Source organism: Phascolarctos cinereus, unplaced genomic scaffold (assembly GCF_003287225.1).
Source record: "Phascolarctos cinereus isolate Bilbo 61053 unplaced genomic scaffold, phaCin_HiC Scaffold_4;HRSCAF=312, whole genome shotgun sequence".
NCBI lineage: Eukaryota > Metazoa > Chordata > Mammalia > Diprotodontia > Phascolarctidae > Phascolarctos > Phascolarctos cinereus.
This window is the reverse complement of record NW_027555847.1, coordinates 186,407,583-186,428,685: the sequence shown is the minus strand read 5'-3', so window position 1 is coordinate 186,428,685 and position 21,103 is coordinate 186,407,583. Positions and strand designations below refer to the sequence as shown.

The 21,103-nt window shown below is 35.7% G+C and overlaps 1 protein-coding gene across 5 annotated transcripts in view; it reads right to left on the bottom strand.

Moving 5' to 3' along the window:
* The window catches only part of SYK (spleen associated tyrosine kinase), a 137,349-nt gene that overhangs the window by 19,447 nt on the left and 96,799 nt on the right, over positions 1–21,103 (bottom strand). For 3 of the 5 annotated variants that reach the window (XM_020979707.2, XM_078152827.1, XM_078152828.1), the window contains 6 exons: positions 20,382–20,463; positions 19,919–19,971; positions 18,595–18,663; positions 12,480–12,576; positions 9,017–9,194; positions 7,248–7,457 (listed from right to left, as the gene is read on the bottom strand). In XM_020979707.2, coding sequence (XP_020835366.1) covers positions 7,248–7,457; positions 9,017–9,194; positions 12,480–12,576; positions 18,595–18,663; positions 19,919–19,971; positions 20,382–20,463 — 689 coding nt within the window. The remainder of the gene's footprint in view (positions 1–7,247; positions 7,458–9,016; positions 9,195–12,479; positions 12,577–18,594; positions 18,664–19,918; positions 19,972–20,381; positions 20,464–21,103) is intronic. The other 2 variants (XM_020979708.2, XM_020979709.2) reach the window with 2 other exon arrangements.

Sequence of the window (21,103 nt, the reverse complement as noted above, 5' to 3'; positions counted from 1 at the left end):
TTACTGGGTACAGTGTTTTCCTGGTTCTACTCATTTCACTTTGCATCAGTTTGTTCAAGTTTTTTCCAAGGCTTTCTGAAATCTGCCTGCTTATCATGTCTTACTGCACAGTAGTATTCCATTATATTCATATACCATACCTTCTTCCAATTGATGGGTATCCCCTCAATTTCCCAATATTTTGTTACCACCATAAATATTTTTGTATGTAGAGGTCCTTTTTCCTTCTTTACGATCTCTTTGGGATACAGACCCAGTATTAATATTGCTGGATCAAAAGGTGTGCACAGTTTGTCTGCACTTTGGGCATAGTTCCAAATTGCTCTCCGGAATGATTAGATCAGTTCACAACTCCACCAACAGTGCATCAGTGCCCCAATTTTACCACATCCTCTCCAATATTTATCATTTTTGTTTTCTGTAATTTTAGCCAATCTGATAGGTATGAGGTGTTTTAATTTGCATTTCTCTAATCAAAAGTTATTTAGAGCATTTTTTTCACATGCCTATAAATAGCTTTGATTTCTTTATCTGAAAATTGCCTGTTCATATCCTTTGATCATTTATCAATTAAGGAATGGCTTTTATTCTTATACATTCAGTTCTCTATATTTTTGAGAAATGAAGCCTTTATCAGAGATACTTGCCATAAAGATTGTTTCCTAGATTTCTGCTTTCCTTCTAATCTTGGTTGCATTAGTTTTGTTTGTGCCAAAGTTTTTTAATTTAATATAATCAAAATCATCTATTTTATATTTTGTAGTGCTCTTTAACTCTTGTTTGGTCATGAACCTGTAACTCACTTAATTTTTCCTTTAAGATTTTGGATTCTAGGGGCAGCTAGGTGGCACAGTGGATAGAGTGTTGGCCGTGGAGTCAGGAAGACCTGAGTTCAAATCCAGCCTCAGATACACAACACTCACTAGCTGTGTGACCCTGGGCAAGTTACTTAACCCTCCCCTCAAAAAAAGAATTTGGATTCTATACCATTTGGAGCATACATGTTTAGTATATGTTCATTGTTTATGGTAGCTTTTAGAAAGATTTAGTTTCCTTCCTTATCTCTTTTAATTAGGTCTATATTTGCTTTTGCTTTGTTTGAGATCAGGATTGTTATTCCTGCATTTTTTTTACTTCAGCTGGAACATAATAGAGTCTGCTTCAGCTCTTTTTCTTTACTCTATGTGTGTCTCTCTGCTTCAAGTGTGTTCCTTGTAAACAACATATTTTAAGATTCTGGTTTTTGATCTATTCTGCTATCTGATTCTGTTTCATTGGAGAGTTCATTCCATTCACACTCACAGTTATGATTACTAACTGTGTATTTCCCTTTATCTTATTTTTCCTCCTGTTTGTCCTTTCTCTCCTTTCACCCTTTCCCTCCTTACCAGTGTTTTGCTTCTGTTTACCACCTCCCCTTCTCTCAGTCTTCCTCCCTTTACTTAATCTCTTCTCCTCCTAACTCCCTGTCAGAAAAGATACATTTCTGTATTCAACTGATTGTATTATTCCCTCTTTGAGACAATACTGATAACAGTAAGGTTCAAGGGATGCCCATTGCACACCCTGCCATCTTCCCCTCTATGGTAATAGGTTTTTTGTACCTTTTCACGTGAAATAATTTACCCCATTCTATATCTCTTCTTTTTGCACCTAGTGTACTTCTTTTTCTTGTCTCTTAGCTATTTTTTATGTTATTGCCTCAAATTCACCTTCTACCCATACCCTCTGCCTCTCTCTATATATGTGTGTGTGTGTGTGTGCGTGTATGTGCATACATATACATATACATATATTAACTTTTGTCTTACCACTGAACTTCAATAACTCTGGAAGAGAAAGTGAGGCTGACAACTTTGTGCAATTCTGCCTCACATATATACCTTCCAGCTGTACTATTAGTGGTAGAATTTTTTTAAGAATTACAATTATCATCTTCCCATGTAGGGATGTAAGAAGTTCAGCTCCATTGAATCCTTTGTTTTCTTTTCTCTTTTTCCCTTTTTAGGCTTCTCTTGGGTCTTGATATTGGAGATCAAACTTTTTGTTCAATTCTAGTCTTCTTATGAAAGCTTGAAATCCTTCTATTTCATTGAATGACCATTTTCCCCTTGAAGTATTATGCTTAATTTTACCAGGTAAGTCATTCTTTGTTGTAGTCCTTTGCCTTCCAGAACATCATGTCCCATGACCCCTAATTGTTTAATGTTACAGCACTAAGTCCTGTGTAATCCTAATATTTGAATTGTTTCTTTCTGGCCACTTGTAGTATTTTTCCTTGAACAAATAGTTCTATAATTTGGCTATAATGATCCTTGGAGTTTTTGTTTTGAAATCCTTTCCTGAGGTGATTAGTGGATTCTTTCAATGCCTATTTTGCCCACTGGTTCCAAGATATCAGGGCAGTTTTCCTTGATAATTTCTTGAAAGATGCTATCCAGGTCCTTCTTCTGAGTATGGCTTTCAAGTAATACAATGATTCTGACATTGTCTCTCCTGAATCTATTTTCCAGGACAGCTATTTTCCCAATGAGGTATTTTACATTTTCTTCTATTTTTTTCATTTTTTAAAACTTGTTTGATTTGTTCTTGGATGTCCCATAGAGTCACTGGCTTCCACTTGCCCAATTCTAACTTTCGAGGAATTATTTTCCTCAGTTAGCTTTTATACATTTTTTTTTTGCATTTGGCCAACTATACTTTTCAAGAAGTTCTTTTCTTCAGTGGATTTTTATATCTCCTTTCCCATTTGACCAATTCTACTTTTTAAGCAGTTATTTTCTTTTTCTAAGCTGTTGACCATTTTTTCATAATTCTCTCATATCACTCTCATTTATTTTCCCAATTTTTCTTCTACTACTCTTATATTCTTCTTCTACTTCTCTTATATGATTTTTAAGCTCCTTTCTGAGATCTTCCATGAATTCTTTTTGAGCTTGAGACAACTTTCAACTTTTGTTTGGTGTTTTGCCCATAGGTGTTTTGACACTGTTGTCCTCTTCTGAATTTGGGTCTTGATTTTCCCTGTCACCTGGCTGTGCTGAGGCACATTGAGGATCCTGATGTTAGGGTGTGCCTGCTCCATCACAGTGGGGCTCATAATCTCCCACTGGTTTGCTGAGCTAGGCTTCCTGCTGGCTTACTGGGATGCTTCCTGTCACGGAATATGTTTTCCTTTTGCCCTTTCTTGGTGATCTTCTAAGTTTCTTGGGCTAAAAGACTGTTTCACTCCATTGCTGGTTCCACTGTTCCAGGCTTTGTTTTGGGGAGCCATTTTATGATAGTTTGGAGGTGATTTGCTGCTTTTTTCCACAGATGATATTTAAACAATTTTTTCTTTTAATCCTGAAAGTAATTGAGAATGAGACTAAAAAAAAGTTTTAAAAGTACTTAACATTCTTTAGGTTTGATTAAATATACAAATGAATTCCACCCTTCCATAAACAGGCTTTGATCATGTAGTAGTAATAAGTTCTCAAAACTGGATTAAGGATTATACATAAACAATTCCATTAATATTGTAAATAAAAATTTAAAATTATATTTGTTTATTTTTTTCCTGTTTTGAAGTTTCTGTCTGATAATAGCAAGAGACAGAAGGACCCATTTTATAAGTCAGGCCCTCATGGATCCTTTTTAAGATTCCTCCTTCAGTCTGTAGATGGTTGTCCATAATCATATACAAAGTTCAGGTGAAGATAGAAGGAACAAGTGAATTGTAAAAACTGAAATTGTCTGCACTTTCAGATGAACTATGGGTGGTCTTAATACATTAATTCTTAAATGATCTCTCTTTTATCTATTTTCTAGGTCAGTTATTTTTTCTATGGGATATTTCACATTTTCTTCTTTCATTCCTTTGAATTTTTATTTTTTTCTTGATGTCTTATGGAGTCATTAGCTTCCAATTGTGTAATTCTAATTTTTAAGGAATTCCTTTCTTCAGTGAGCTTTTGTACCTTTTTTTTTCCATTTTGCCAGTTCTCTTTTTTGAGGAGTTATTTTCGTCATTGCATCTTTGTATCACTTTCCCCCTTTTCCCTATTCTACTTTTTTTTAATATAAATTTATTTTAGTTTTCAATGTCTTACCCTATTCTACTTTTTAAGGAGTTATTTTCTTCAATATTTTTTGTACCTCTTTTATCAACTGTTAATTATAATTTTTCCCCTAACTCATCAATCAGTTTGAAGCCTTTTGGTTACCCTCAACCATGCTTAGCCCATATGCCAAGATGGTTTTACTAGGGTGTGACTGCTGCACATGCTACAGCTTCTTGGAGAAGCTTCTTGATAGCTGTGTGATAGACAGACAACAAAGGTGGATGAGCAGCACTGAAATGGGCTTAGCAATCCCTCACACTAGAGGTGCTAGTCTTCTATGAACACCCCATATAATGTCTACCTCAAACATGTGAAGACTTTCCCCAGGAGGAACGGGCAGATGAGAATAATTTGTTCCAGTGGCCATGAAGGTGGCTTTAAAGCAGGTGCTGTGGGACATTTAGGGCTTGGTCAGACACTGAAGATTCTAAATCCACTGCATCTTGGACCATCACCAGTTATCTTGATTTTTGTCTTTCCACTGGACTTCAATAACTCTGGAAGAGAAAGTGAGGCTGACAACTTTGTGCAATTCTGCCTCACTTAAATCCAATTCATGTGGAAGTCAAGACATCATCCTATGATATTACTGGTCCTCTTTGAAAATGAAGAATGAAAAATAATTGTCTTTTAATAATTTTCTTCCTTTGCTTTCATTTCTTTACTTAATTTTTCCTCTACCACTCCTATTTGATTTTGAAAATCATTTTTTAAGCTCTCCAAGTATTCTTGTTGGGCTTGTATCCAAATCACATTTTCCTTTGAGGCTGTGCTTGTAGCTATTTTGACTTCATTGTGCTATTAGTTTGTGTCTTACTCTTCCCTGTAAGCGGAATAGCTTTTTATGGTCAGGTTCTTTTTCATTTGTTCATTTTTTTCCACCCTATTTCTTGATTGGAATTTTATGTTACTGTTGTAGTCTGTTCCCTGTGTGTGTATAAGTAGGGGTAGGGGAGGGAAGGGGATCAGCAGTGTCTCAAGCTTCAGGATTTTTCACATTGCTGTTTTCACAGCCGTTTCTGAGGGTTTTGAAGTTTTTGGTGCTTCCAAAATGGTGCGATCTGAAGGGACATGTGCTCTTTTGGTCTGTACTCTGGTCCTTACCCAGAAAAGGCCCCTGACCCCTTGGGACTGCAATCAAAACTGCTCCTCAGAGTCACTGATCCCCTGAGACCTGAAGTGATGCTGCCTCTCAGGGCTTCCATTCTCTCTTGACAGAAAGTACTCTTCTCTACCTTGAACCCAGAAGTGGGTATAGACAATGGAGTTGCCAAATAGCATCTGTGTCCAATGCTAGCATAGGTGTACCCTGTAATCTCTTTCTGACTAGTTGCTAAGTCTTACCATCTCTGCCTTGAGAGCTGCCTTGAGAGCTCCTGAAGTTGCTGATGCTTCCATCACCCCTACCTAGTCCTACCATTGTTGTTTTATCCATGTGTGTTCCAGGCCATCCTCCTCCCTTATGTCACAAATCTCTCTAATCTCCTATGTTGTCTTGGGCTGGAAGAATGTCTCACTCTGATCTTCTGTTGAATCTGCAACTTCAGAATTCGATTTCAGCATTATTTTAAAGTTGTTTGAAGGGGAATGTTGGGAGAACTCAGCTGAGTGCTTTTTCTACTCTGCCATCTTGGCTATGTCCCCAGAAATTTTCCAAGCCTTATCCTTCTTGGAATGCAAGGGTAAGAGTGGCAATGGAAAACCTCAGTTTTAATCACATCTGATCTTCCAAAAATATCATTTTAAGAAATCTTGAAAAAAAAGGTTCTAAAACAAGTCCAGCTCTTGATTTAACATAACTGCCAAATTTATGCCATGGGAAAACAGAAAGGTAGCAAAGACATATTCTTTGGAGGGTGATATAAACATAATGGAAAATTGGTGGGGTTTTTTTTATTCTCCCTCTTAGTTACCTTTGAGTATTCAAGAAAGTGAAGGACTACATAATGCCAATTGGGTTTGTGCTTTAAGAAACACAACTCCAGTAAGATACAGATACATGAAGTCCTGGGGAGGGAGCATAAAACATATTATTCCTTTGTTTTTCAAATTTCATAAGATAACCAAAACTATTCTTGGGGTTGGAGAGACCTTTTTATTCTCAATTTTCCAGTATGTTCTTTTACTGGTCTTTATAATTTTTGTTACAAAAATAAGTTAAATCATGTTCTTATATTTGCTCTGATTATTCGTTTACACTTTGCCAATGGCATTAGTTTCATATAGGTCTTCATCACTCCATGTTATCATTCTTCCTTCAAACTGTTTACACTTATGTAGTGGTGTTTTGGGATAAGGGAAAGAGATATTCATAGTAAATTTTCCATCTCATGAGAGCTAGTCCTTATCAACACTAGTCTGGGAATTGGTTGTTTTTAGAATTAAGATCAGTTCACCATAAGTGCAATATACAAAACTTTAAGAGGGATTTAATGGTACAAAATTGCAGGCATGGGTGCTAGTTAAATGTCAGAATCAAAACATTTTGTAATGCCTTGCAAAATGTTTCACTGAAATATTTGTCTCAAAGGGATTTAACCCAATGAGTAAGCATACCTTGTCAAAACATCTTGTAACTGATTGGTTTCACTTGGCTAGTGTAAGTTAAATAAAATGAAAGACTGAAGACAAAAATCATTAAAACAAGTCCTCACTCTTTGACACTTCCAAGATGGCATAGAATTGGAGCTTTGTTGAGTGTAACAAGACAGAAAGTGAGCCTTCAGAGACAATTACTGAAACTATCCCCTTACACTTTTCCTTTAACATTTTTGTAGGTCCCTATTTGAAGGGGAACAGGGCAGTGGCAAATATTTTAGAAATGTCTGCAATATGCTTGTTAACGAATCTTTTAGAACAGAAGTGTGAAACGCATAGAAATGAGGCCATTAAATCACACCTAAGGATCCCTGTGGGCCACATACAGTCTTAGAATCTTATTAACATTATCCATGTGCTGAAGTGTTTTTATTTATTTTGCTAAATATTTCTCAATTACATTTTAATCTGGTTAGGGTAGCAGTTGGGAGTTTTGTGAGCTTCAGTGAGGTCTGTGTATTTGACACCTATGCTCTAGAGGAAACACAGCACTGGTATTGTTACTAGACGATTATCCAGAATACTGAGTAGTTAGGGAAAACATACCTGTTTTTCTGCAGATATTTATTGAGTGGACCAAGTTCAGCCATCTCCATGACTAACATCCAGGATTCAGCTTCACATATCCCAATCATTCGGACAATGTAAGGATTGTCTAGCTGTTGCATGACATTTGCTTCTCTTAATAACTCATCTTTAATTGCAGGGTCATTGGTCTCATTTTTGAGTATCTTTACAGCCACTAACTTTTCACCTCTGCAAAATGAATTCAAACATACATAATACACACATACATACATGTATACTTTTAGATATTCTTATGAGATATATTTCCTAATAATTATATAAATAGTTATATAAAACTATCTATCTCTCTGTTATTGAAGGAAAGTAAGTTATCCTTTGAAATAATGATCAATTGGTATCTTCCTCAAATTTTTTCCTGCTGCTTCTCTTTTCATTTCAACCCTCAACTGGGGAAAGCAAGGTAGAGGCTAAATCTCCAGAGAAAAGTTGGAATTAAACAATACTTCTTAAAGAAATATGGGATTATTTTAACTTTCAGATGCATTGTATGTAAGACACAATCAGAAAATCTTAATGCTAGAAAGAACCAGAGTAGTTCCCTACTCTGTTTACATTTCAATGGTTCAAATTTAAATAGGCTTTTTGCAATTTGGAACACGTTTTTCCCTAATTCGTAGCAATCCACAAATACTGATTTAACTTATAACACATCTGGAGTACTATATATCTACAGTGAAAAACAGCAAAACAAATATAATACTATAAAGTCATGTTTTTCTTTTAAACATGATAAAATAAAATTACTCATATGAAAACACTTTAAAAACATACACAGCCTACAATATACTTAGTATAACTAATCTGGCTCTTAGCTTGACACATGTAGAAAAGAAAAGTGTGTTCCTTGGGCAATTATCGGTTCCTAATTGAACATATTGTAGACATTGGCTCAAAAGTACAATGATTCTGGAAAACTGGTGAACAAGTTTTTACTATTGCATTATGTTTTACTGTACTGTATCGTATCAGCTTTTTGGCTCTTTTAGATCTTCCCTTTGGAAAAACCTGAAAGTTAAGTAAGATGATCATGGCCTAAGGATAGGATCTTTTCATTTTAGATTCAGGAATATGCAAAGGAAAGGAGACAGCTTCAAATCAGTCTTGAACCACTAGACTGAAAAAGAGGATCATTGTGCATATGTGTGTGTGGGGTGAACTCATACTATGTTTGCCTATTTATATCTTTGAGTTTTAAATTCGCATACTCCTACTGAATTCAATTTTACTTGAATAAAAATTATGTAAGTCTAAAATGCTTTCAGCTTTCTTCCATGTGTTTCACTAAACATAGAGGTTTAATCACTGTGAAGTGATAAGGACTTGTGGGACTTTTATACCTAGCTCTAGTACAGTTTATATTCAACTATAAGTCTAAGTCTAGTCAACCAAATCAAATGTGAAGCATATTAACTCAGCCTATTTCTGAAGATTTCCCACTGCCTGCGAAGATCCATGTCACAAAGCCTGCTATGTAAACACTGTAAAGTATATATAACATTGTATACTAATGGTACCAGAAATTCATGCCAAAATAAAACATCCAACGGGGTTTAACCATACAGTGCTATCCTTTGCATTTACAGGTTTTATACTCACACACATGCACATAAACACACACATATACACACATATGTACACACACACATATATATTTACATGTATTTGATTAATAAATACTATAAAGACAGAAAATATATTTGAGAACATGACTGAAAACAGCAACTTACTTTTTCATCTGATAGCGACCCCTTTTAACAGTCCCAAAGTTACCAGAGCCAAGTTCTCCTTCTTCCAAAGTTAATAATGTTCTGTCCAGACGCACCTCTTTGGGTCTGATTTCTTCTGGATCTGCATAGGGGCTTTCATAGACTGCAGTATCCATTGGTAAGGCTTCCCTCTGCATATCTGCAAATCAATTAAACACGTTTTCATCAGCCCCACCCAGGAGATGAGTTTGCCTTTACAAATGCAACTGAGTAGACATACATTTTGCTCCTTTTTATTTTTTCAGTGTGGAACAAGTACCATTCTATACCAATATTAATGTTACTTTTTGTTTAGACTAGTCGTTATGGGAAATTGTGATAAACTTTTAGGCAATTAGGGCGGCATTTCAGATTTTGCTTCTATAGACTAAGTGGGTAGGACAAAAGATTTCATGGATCATCTAGTCCATCAGCTCCTGTGTGCCTCACTAGCATTAATGGGATAAGCAGTCCTGCTTTCAATTAATTTTCAATTAACCAATGAGAAATGAGAAAGATGAATTGTAAATTCAGGCTGCAATGTCCATTTCATCATTGATGAACTAGAAAATGCCATAATACAAATATCAAAACAAAAGAACAGTCTTTTATGTATATGTATATACATATATATGTATGTGTGTGTGTGTGTATATATATATATGTATGTATTATATATAGTTTTATATATATATATATATATGGTTATTTATATGTATACAGTTATAAATATAGCTATATAGTGAGGCAATTGGGGTTATGTGACTTGCCCAGAGTAACACAGCTAGGAAGTATTATGTGTCTGAGGCCAGATTTGAATTCAGGTCCTCCTGACTTCAAGGCTGTGCTCTATCCACTGCATCACCTAGCTGCCCAGACTATTTATATATTTTTTTTAAGGAATAAAGTATTTTTTATTTAAAATTTAGATCCAAACCTCACAATATATACCATATTAAATTCAGGATGAAATATAGACAGAAAAGGCCATAGTAGTACACAGAGAACGACAGAATAATATATTTCTCTAAAATATACAGAGGAGATACATTTAGTTATTAAACAAATAGAAGTAATTATAGGTAGATGTACTAGTTGGCTTAAAAATGAAAAACCTACACAGAAAAACAATAAAATAGAAATGAAAATCAATTGAGGAAAATATGGCAAATATACAGGTAAAAGTAGAACATCTAAGAATTTTTTAAAATTTTATTTATCCTTTTTGTTTTTATATAACAATCATTTCTGAATATTTCTCTGCTCTGCTTCCTTCAACCTGAGAATTAAACTTTCTTCTTGAAATAAACATAGGAAGTTAAGAAACATATGACAACACAGTTACAGTGTCTAGCAACGTCTACAAACTTCTAAATCCACAGTCAGCTCCCTCTCTGATGCTTCATTGTCTTTTCTGAGACCAAGATTTGTTTTAATAACTACTTCGAATTTAGTTGTCTCTTAGTGTACTATTTACGTTGTTGGGTTCAATCTATTCTCTTGGTAATATTGTTGTGATCAATCTGTATGTTGTTCTCTTGGCACTTTTCCTTCTGCAGGAGTTCATACAGATCTTTCTATGATTCTCTGAATACATTTGTCATTTCTTATTGCACAGTAACATTCCATTATGTTAATAAACCAGTTCAGCCAGTCCCCAACTGATGGGTACCAACTTTGTTTCCAGTTCTTTGCTATCACTACAAGTGCTGTTATTAATGGGGTTTTTTTTTGTATATATGAAGCCTTTCTTCTGTCTTTGACCTCCACTGGTATATGTTCAGCAGAAAGATTGGTGGGGTGGGCCCTCGGTCCAGCCACCGCCGCTCACGCCCTCCTGCCCCTCGGCTCTCCCCGCTGCGGCGAGGCCGGAGTCCCCACCAGCCAGACCTTGTCCCCCAGATGGAGGAAGGTCCCTCTGCAGACACTGACTCTGCACCAGCTGCAGCTCCAGCTCCAGACCCACCCCGGGCCCGGCTCCCTCCATCGGGGGGTCATCGAGGCGGGCCGGGAAGGAGCTGCGGAGGCCATCGGGCGCCCCTTCTCATCGTGCAGAGGAGGCAGCTGAGCGACCATTTATATTTTTGAAAGAACACTAGGAGACCAAACAGTAACTTATTGAATGGCCTGACATCAATGTAGCTTCTTAAAAGTGCCTTCACATCCTAAACTTTTATCAATATAAATTGTCTGTGGCTGACTCATAGTCTTCAATATCTTTGAATTGTGGTGTCCAGAACTTAATACAATACATGAGATATGTTCTGACCATGATGAAGAAGGGTTATCATTTCTTTGCTCCTTGTAACTATGACTCAATGTAGTTGAAGATCCCATTACAATGCCACCTCACACTGTTATTTTTTGTGAATATTGCAGTCAACTAAAATCCTTCAGGCATTTTTAGACAAACTGCTATCCTACCATGCCTTTCCTACCCTGTGCTTGTGGAACTGCTTCTTAAAAATCTAAGTATAATAGTATACATTATCCCTATTGAATTTTATCTTCTATTGAATTTATTCTTGAATTTAGATTCAGCCAACAGCTTTAGCATGTCTAGATCTATTTTTTTTCATTCTGACACCCTCAACCATTATGTTGCTATCCCTCCCATCTAGAAGGTCTCTGAAAAGAGTTGACCACTGACATAAGCCTTAATGAAAGCAAAATATTCTAAGAATTTGAGGCATGGAGCATACCTGTAGAAATGTGTGCACATAAGAGATGGAATGTCAACTTTGGAGAAAGCTAATGGGCCTATGTGGTTGGACTCTAGAGTGAATGAAGGGGAAAAATATGAAATACTATGAACCATATTGTGGAAGACTTTAATGTTAGTCTAAAAATTTTTATATTTGATCTGCAAGGCAATAGGATTTAGGTGCAGATAAGAAATATCTGATTAATTACATTTTTCACCTTTTAAAGATTATTTTCGCAGCAAAGTGAAAGCTAGATTGAAAAGGAACTAGAGGCAAGGATATCACTTGAGATGATATTGCAATAGTCCAGGCTAGAAGTTATGAGGCTGACCTAGGGACTGGTTTTGTGGGTGTGAGATATGTTGTGAAGATGGGATAAACAAGGTGTGGCAACTGATGGATGGGATTGTGGAGTGAAGATAAAGTCAAGAATAACTAGGATACAAACCTGAGGGCCTGGTAGAATAGTAGTATACTCAATAGGAATTAAAGTTTGAAGAAGGGACAGATTTGGAGGGTGAAGGTGATTCCATTTTTGACATGTTAGGTTTAGGATACAACTGTGACATCCAGGTGGAAGTGGAGATGGGCAGTCAGTGACGTGGGGCTGATTTGAGATACCCAAATGGATAGCAATGCCAAAAGAGTATAAAGAGAATGAAGAGGTGACAGTGAAGGTACAAAAACTACACTAAAGAGTGGGTTAAATGAACATAGTTTAAACATGTGATTTTACCTACCTAGTGCAGCTCCCAAAGTGGTACCACCTGTCCTCGGTAGCACATAAGGATTAAGTTCCACTGAACTCTCTGGCCGGTTAGCATTGGTAGGATATGACTGAAGCACAAAATGAAACATTTTAATATAGCTCATGAAGATACATTTGATCTGTTGTTTCTTTGCTTACTATAGCTTAATTTATGTAAAAAAGACAGACAAGAATTATAGGCAGACAGACAGAAATTAACTAAAATTTTATCTTCAGATAATTGCTTGGGCACATTTTGATTAAATAAAGCATATGGTATAGAAACAGAAATCAATGTAAATATTTTAAAGCCTTTCTTCTAATGTAATTAATTTCAAGAATTCCTACAGAACTCTCTTCTTGCGGACACTGAACTTACAAAATTTAGTGGCATTTTAGATGTTTCAGATACTGAAAATTCCTAAGGACTTTTTTCTCCTTTGGACCTAGGTTAAACATCAACAATAGTAAAAATAAATAAACAAACAAAGACTACCTTCCATCTTTGATCTACTTGCCTTTTTTCCTAGGAGATATTAGGATCAAAGATTTAGAATTGGAAAGGATGTTGAAGCCCACTTACTACAATTTTTTCCTTTTAAAGATGAAGGAAACTGAAACCCAGAAGGGTAAAGTGTCTTGCATATGGTGACACACCATGTTGTTGTTGTTTATCCTTCATTCTCAAAGAGGATACTGGGAAGATGATATCATGATTTGCAAGTGAATAGGATTTAAGTGAGGCAGGGCTGTGTAGTGTAGTCACCAGCCTCACTCTCTCCTCCTGAGCCATCTGGGTCCAGTGGCAAGATTTAGATCAGGATGACTGGAGATGGCCCCAGACGTACTGGGAGACCTTGGTCTTTTAAAGCTAAGGTCTTTCAAAGGTCTTAGTTTGTCTAAGGCAATGTCCATTCAGTGATTAAGGCTAGGTAAGAAATGAGGCAAAAATAGCTCATAGGAGGTGATTAATAAATGCTAATTGACTAATTCACCGACTGATGGGAGGTAATCACAGAGAAAAACATTCATTAGTATTAAGAAGGACCAGTAAAGGTTTGTTCTGAAAGGTGAGATTTTAAGCACGGGTGTGTTCATAAAGGAGCAGCTAGGTAGTGGATAGAGCACTGGGCCTGAAGTTAGGAAGCCCTGAGTTCAAATCTGGCCTTAGACACTGGACAAGCCACTTAACCCCTTTTGCCTCAGTCTCCTTATCTGGAAAATGAACTGAGAAGGAAATGGCAAACCGCTCCAGCATCTTTGCCAGGAAAACCCCAAATGTGGTCAAGAAGAGTCAGACATGACTGAAATGACTGAACAACAACAAAAGTGGTGGTAATTATCTCCTTTCCTTAATTTACACCCACGGTGTGAATACAAATTATGAAGAAGAGCAAGAAGGCCACAGTTGCTAGTTTGTAGGCTTTGGAGAGGTAGAGAGAGGCCAAAGTGGGACCGCTTGAAAAGCTGTCAGAGGAGAAATGGTCCTTAAAGACAATCCAGAAAAATCCCTCATTTTACTGAGAAAAGAGGCCTAGAGGGGAATGTCCTTGATCAAGGCAACACAAGGGTCAGTGCTAGGGCCAGGATAATGCCCAGCTTTCATCTCTCTTAACCACGAGGTACCTTCTGCTGTGGGCACCCAGGCCCAGCATGGAAATCAGCCAGGCATTTCATTTGGAATTTGGCAACAGATCCCAAACTGGCTGCCAGGAGAAACCCAAGGAGCCTAAAGCTAGTCAAGAGCTTGGCTTCATTGTGACAGAGGACATTAGCACCACCTGTAACTCAGTCCCAAATGGCTGATGCCCAGGACCTCAGTGGTCCAAAAGAAACTATTCTTTTCCTTCCTGACTATGGTCAAAGCCTGCTGGTCCCTACAGATTCTAGCATCCCAGAGCTGTTAAGGACATCAGGGGAATCCTGGTCTTCCTCCCACAATTAAGAATCCCTGTTTCAGCCTCCCCACAGGGACTCATTTCCCTTGACTCATCCACCTCCAGTGAAGGCTAGATCTGTGTGTGTGTGTGTGTGTGTGTGTGTGTGTGTGTGTGTGTGTGTCTGTGTGTGTGTGTGTGTCTGTGTGTGTGTGTGTGTGTGTGTGTGTGTGTGTGTGTGTGTGTGTGTGTATGTCTTTCTCTTTCTGTCTCTGTCTCTCTGTTACAGAACGTGGAACTGAAGTCAGGTTCTCTGACTCCATATCCAATGTTGTCTTCATTGTGCCACAAACATAATGGGGTTGCGTGAGTTGAGAGGAATGGAAAGAATGAGATGAAATCATGCTATGGTTGCACAGTGGATAGAATGCTGGGTCTATGGTCAGGAAGACCCAAGTTCAAATCTGGATGTAGACACTCACTAGCTGTGTAACTCTGGACAATTCATTCAACCTCTGTCTGCTTCAGTTTCCTCAACTCTAAAACAGGGATAACAATGTCACCTACCTCCCAGATTGTTGTGAGCATCAAGTTAGATAATGTCTGTAAAGTGCTTAGCATAGTGCCTAGCACATAGTAAACATTAGTAAATCCATCCATCCATCCATCATTCCTTCCTTCCTTCCTTCCTTCCTTCCTTCCTTCCTTCCTTCCTTCCTTCCTTCCTTCCTTCTTTCCTTCCTTCTATCTTTCCTTTCTTCTTTCCCTTCTCCCAACAATGGTGAAATGAAAATGAAGGTACCAAACCTGTATGACTGGGAACTTCTTTCTTACCTTAATTCTGCCATGTCTGAAAGATTATTTATTTATTTGTTTATTTATTTATTCATTCACTCACTCATTCATTCATTTATTTGTTTATTTGTTTGTTTGTTTGTTTACTTATTATGCCCACCAAAAAATTAAAGGAGAAGCTCCACTGAAGCTTTTTTGGCTTCCTATTACAGGTAACATATTAAAGGTAGAAAGGACAAGTTAATTCTAAAGGCTGTAAAGACTGTAGGTGATTCTTAACATTGTGGGAAAATTATTTTTAAGCCATCTCAAGTATAAATGCTGGACAAAATCACCAGTCCCATTCCTTTCTATGTAATAATTTAATTAATATAGGCCAGATTAAGCTGTCACATATGCCATAATGCCACAAACTGTACTATCTAATGAAATATTTTGGGAATGATTCTGCCAATAGGCAGGGTGTCTTTGGTTATCTCCCAAAAGGCTGCTGTTATTCTATCTTCTTTTAGTGTGATGTGGGGGAAGTTTTATGCTGAGGACTTGGATTGTTACAATGAGATTTTCCATTTAACTCCAATGGAAATGGAAAAACTTAATATTTTAAAATTTTCCAAAGACATCAGCAATACTGTAGATAGTGATGAAACAGAAATTATAACATTAACAAAAATTGCTCTAAATTTTAAAAAAACTTTCTTCCAATAACTGATCATTTTCTAATCTTAATCTCTCTCTGCCCAACTCCTAACTCTTCAGACTTTACCACCTCTTCTCCAGCTGCCTCTTTATTCTTTAGATTCTTTTGCCCCTGTAGCTTCCTCCACTGATCAGTGAGCCCTACTATGTGTCAGGCACTGTGTCAAGCATGAGGCATACAAAGAAAGGCAAAAGATAGCCTCTGCTCTCAAGGATCTAATGATCTGGAACTTTTATTTAGGGGAGTGGCCAGTCTCCCCAAATCACTTGTCTCCTGGCTATACTCCTGACTCTCTGGACTTTTTCACTTCCTCTCCAGCTGCCTTTTAATTCTGAAGGTGCTTCTATCCCTGTGGCCTTCTACTCTAAGTGGTGAGTTTTTGGCTGAACTTCCACTAAAGGAGGTGTGCAGGCCAGCTATGCTAATTTCCTTCCTGTGTTTGCTTCTGACTCTGGATTTTTCCATAATCCCTCTCCCATGCTTTTCAGTTCCATTTTATGTGTTGCCTTCCCCTATTGGAATATAAGCTCCTTGAGGCTGGCTCTCTTTTTACTTTTATTTGTATTGGTAGTACTAAACACCATGCCTGGCACATAGTAAGTACTTTAAAAACCTCGTTCTCTCACTCTCTCTCTCTCTCTCTGCCTTTCTATCTCCCTTCTCCCTCCCCCACCCCTTGTTCCTTTCTTTCCTTCCAGCCCTAGGAGGTATTAACATAAAGAAAAGTCCTTTATAATTTTTGAAGTCAAGACTATCCACTAAAAAAAAGAATTCACATCTGTCTAAGGCACAAGTCCCAACCTTCCTGTTGTGAGGACCTACTCTTCTTCTTGAATGGTCACCCCAATCAAAACTGATTCAGAACAAATTTAAAATGATTTCATTTTTGTAGTTGTCATGGTTCAGATGTTTTTCAGTTGTGTCTGATTCTTTGTGACCCCGTTTGGTGTTTTCTTAACAAAGATGTTGGAATGGTTTGCCATTTCCTTCTACAGATCATTTTACGGAGGAGGAAACTGAGAAACAGAGGTTAAGTGACTTGCCCAGGATCACACTGCTAATAAGTTTCTGAAGACAGATTTGAACTCAGGTCCTCTTGACTTCAGATCCAGCAAGTTATCCATTAAGTCACATACCCACCTCACTTCTACCATAATTTTAAAAGCCTATCACAGATAATTCACATCTTAAAGGATGCTATATATTCAGTTCTTAGTGACTAAGCCTGTTTTTGTAACTATGTAATAGTGCTTATCGATTAGGGGCAAAGGAGAATTTTAACACAAAAGGTATTTTTTGTGATGTGTGAGTACGTGTACTGAAACATCTTGATTGGTTGGCTACTAGAAATAACCAAATTTCTAAAATAACTACCAACTCTTTACCCCTCTAGTACTGCATAGCAATAAAATAATAAAAGGGACATTTATAATAGGTTATGATAGCATTTTTCTTGATAACTCAACGAAGAGTTGACTGGACTATGTCATAAAACTTCTTTCATTTTTCCTAATGAGTACCAATCCATGCAGATAAATTAGTTGCTTTTTTTTGTAATCCATATTAACTGGGGAGATAGCCTTAATGAATAGACTGAATACATAGAGTATGAATCAGTTTGTGTGTAGGTCATGGCCCCAATGCCAGAAAAATTCACTGATATATTACTTAAAAATATACTATAGTTAAAGTTCATATCTCTTGTGCTGTCAGTAGGATAAAGAACGTACCTTTTAAAAAACAGTAAATTTCTTTTATATACTGAGAAGAGTATAATTGAGTCTCATGTATTCCTTAGTCTTATGTATCTTCAAGTACATATCTTAATTTCAAGAAACAAACTATGCTTTACAGAGTTATTTTGAGATTCAAATATACAAGGGATTGAAAAATCTCTAAGTGTTATGAAAATTGTTATTTAGAAATCACATCAAGGATAAGAGTAGAAACCATAAAGAATGACTCAAATAACTAGTCTTATAAGTAATTGGGGGGGGGAAGTTTGTTATAAGAAAAACAATCACAATAACTGGAATTTCTGCATGATTCACCTCAGAAATCAATCATATAGCAAAAAAAGAAAATCAAATATTAAAATTACTGCTTCTTGAATGACATTTTTTTCTATCTCACAGTCTCTACCTTCTTCAATATGCATTTTTAAAAGCTTCATAGATATGTTAAAAAAAACCATAAGATCTGCAGGGTAACTAGCTTTAATTATTTAGTATATTCTCTCACAAAGCATAGTGTTTCTTTTTAGAAAAAAAGAACATCTACATATCTATTACCATTATAATACTAAATTTGACTTTATCAATTAATACTGCAACTTTACCCCAAAGACATCATCTGGTTTCTGACAGGAATAATAATTTCCAATGTAACTACATGCATTTGAGTAATTACAACACTTAAAAATGATTAATTAAAGACATGAAATAAATCAAAGATGACATGAAAAGCACATCATATGCCTAAGATAAAGACAGCCAAGGAATTTGCTGCAATAGACAAAGACTACATCTGAATCACTGATAATAAGGATGATATCAGTGATGACAAAGAAGAATGAAAATTGAAAAGCAGACTGAATTAGTATCTCTACATTCAGAATGTTAGTAGACAATTATACATTTAACAGATGCAGACCAAACAGAACAAGGCACGGAGTTGAGTGTGGGTACAGCCTACCACTTATTCAGAAACCAGCAAACATGGTATGCATTAGGCACCTTTTTGTTGCCGGCCTTTGGAAAGGAGTATGATTTGATTCTTGAGATAATTCCACCCGTTGACCAACTCTAGAAACCATAATGTCAAAGAGGAACATTAAATTTTTCAAAAAACAATGGATACCTTCTATGACAGATGCACTTTTTAACTTCTTTTTTAGAAATATTTTTACCAATAAATCCTCTAACATTTTGCTAATAAGGTTCACTATGCAACATTTAATGAACATACCATTTTAAAATTTGTTCATCAAAAAGAACTTAAAACCTGCTTTCTTGAAAATGTTTCCTTAGAGGCTAAAGATCTATTGCATTAAAAAGTCGTTGTATTACACAGGATTATTAATTCATATAATTTAAACCAACATCAATTAAATGGGTAAAAAATAAATTTGGCTAGTTGTGAAGATTAATGGAGCTTTTAGTAGTAGTAATGAATAAGGTGGGGAAACCCACTCTCCATGCTCTTCCTACATCCTTTTTAAAAAAACTTACTGACTTCTATGATCTCTAGCAAAATAGAGTTTTCCCCCACAATTCCAGAGGCAGAGTCAGAAAAGTCACATAACTATGGGGATCAGCAGAAATGTCGTTGTCCTGGAATCCCTATCATTCTCTATTATACACTCTTTTAAAGCAATACTCTGAATCCTTCAGACTTGGGATGCTCTGCTACTATTATTATCAATTTGACTTTTTTAAAAAAATATATATTGTTGATTGGATATTTCCTAGACTTTGTTAACAATAAGTCTGGAGAACTTTCTGCCTGAATTTTTTGGGCAAACAGTCAAGTCAAAAAGGTCCAGAGACACTGACCATTCTAATTCTATTTCCATATAGGTAGATTATGCAGACTGAATTCCTTCATAGGAATTTTATTAATGTGTTCAATAATGTCATTAAACATGCTACTTAATATTAGTTGATCTTATACACACAAAAGAAAAAGTTAATTTAAATTTGCTGAGGCTTAAGTTAACAATTTCCAAATTTAATATAAGAAATGTTTTAAATTTAGCCTTAATCTTTACCAACTTTAAAGAATTTTTAAATGTACACTAACTAACAAACTCAGCCTCTAATACCATAGTTGAAAAAACATACAATACTTGTCTTGTTCAAAATAATGAACAAGTTGATTTTAAGACTGAAAACAATCTGTTGTTTGATATAATATAGTACTGTTTGGGAATCCCTATTAATAAAGTAATTTATTCTGAAATTTCAACGTGATCATCTTTAATGTTATACAAGATCACACTTTTCATTTGCTTATATGTATAAATGCTTGATCTTCACTGATCCTAATAACAACACTTACTTTGGGATGAGAGGCTGGGAGAGGTGGTCGTGACATCCCAAAGTCAATATTACCTATGAAGATAGGGAAGACAATTACTGTTCCAAAAAAAAATGGTTCCTGAATCCCAAATAATGGTTGCAAAATACACATTATCTGAAAAAACACATGCCCCATTTGTTAAAAACATTTTCCTCCAGATAGTATATCTTCTTATATTCTGCTATTTTTTTTTGCATCTATGTAACAAGTAATCAGTTTTAAAATATAAGGTTCAGGAAGTCATAGTTTCTTTTGGTCTTATGTATGATATATGTATGTATAGATATATGCATATAATACTTATTAGTATATAATATATATTACATAATTAAGATTTAATGTTTTCTTAAAGTAATTAAGATAAGTATGATCCCATAAAATTTATTTTTCAGAGATCGTATTTTTGTTTGCTAATATATCCAAAGAATTGATTTAATGTTACCATTTTCTGAGCCAATTTTCCGACATGGAACAGTAAGAACCCTTAAGAGTCCATCTGGTTTATAGGAATAATGCTCAACCAGCTGTAAATGAAGAAAAAGAGGATGGGTGAGTAAAGAAGAGGAACAGAATAAAGACTCCAATGGAGACATAATTAGTGTATATATATGTAGTGTATAAATCCCATTTGGTCACAATGTATAATCTTTGTGGTATATTGTTGTAGTCTCCTAGTGAGAAATTTATTTAAGATTTTTGCATCAATATTCATTAATAAAATTTGTGTATAATTTTCTTTCTCTATTTTTGTTATTCTTGGTTTATGTACCAGCACCATATTCATTTCATAAAAGGAATTTGTAGACTCCTTCTTTGCCTATTACAACAAATAATTTATTTAATATTAGAATTAGTTTTTAAATGTGTCACAGAATTCACTTGTAAATCCCTCTGGCCTTGATGTTTTTTTTTTCTTACAAAGTTTATTTATGGTCTGTTTAATTTCTTTTTCTAAAATAAATTTATTTAGATATTTTATTTCCTCTTCTGTTAATCCAGGCTGTTTATATTTTTCTAAGTATATTTCCATTTCACTTGAATTATTTAATTTATTGGCATATAATTGGGCAAAATTACACCTAATAATTGTTTTCTTTTCATCTCCATTAGTAGTAGATTCATCCTTTTCATCTTTGATATTAATAATTTTGTTTTTTTCTCTCT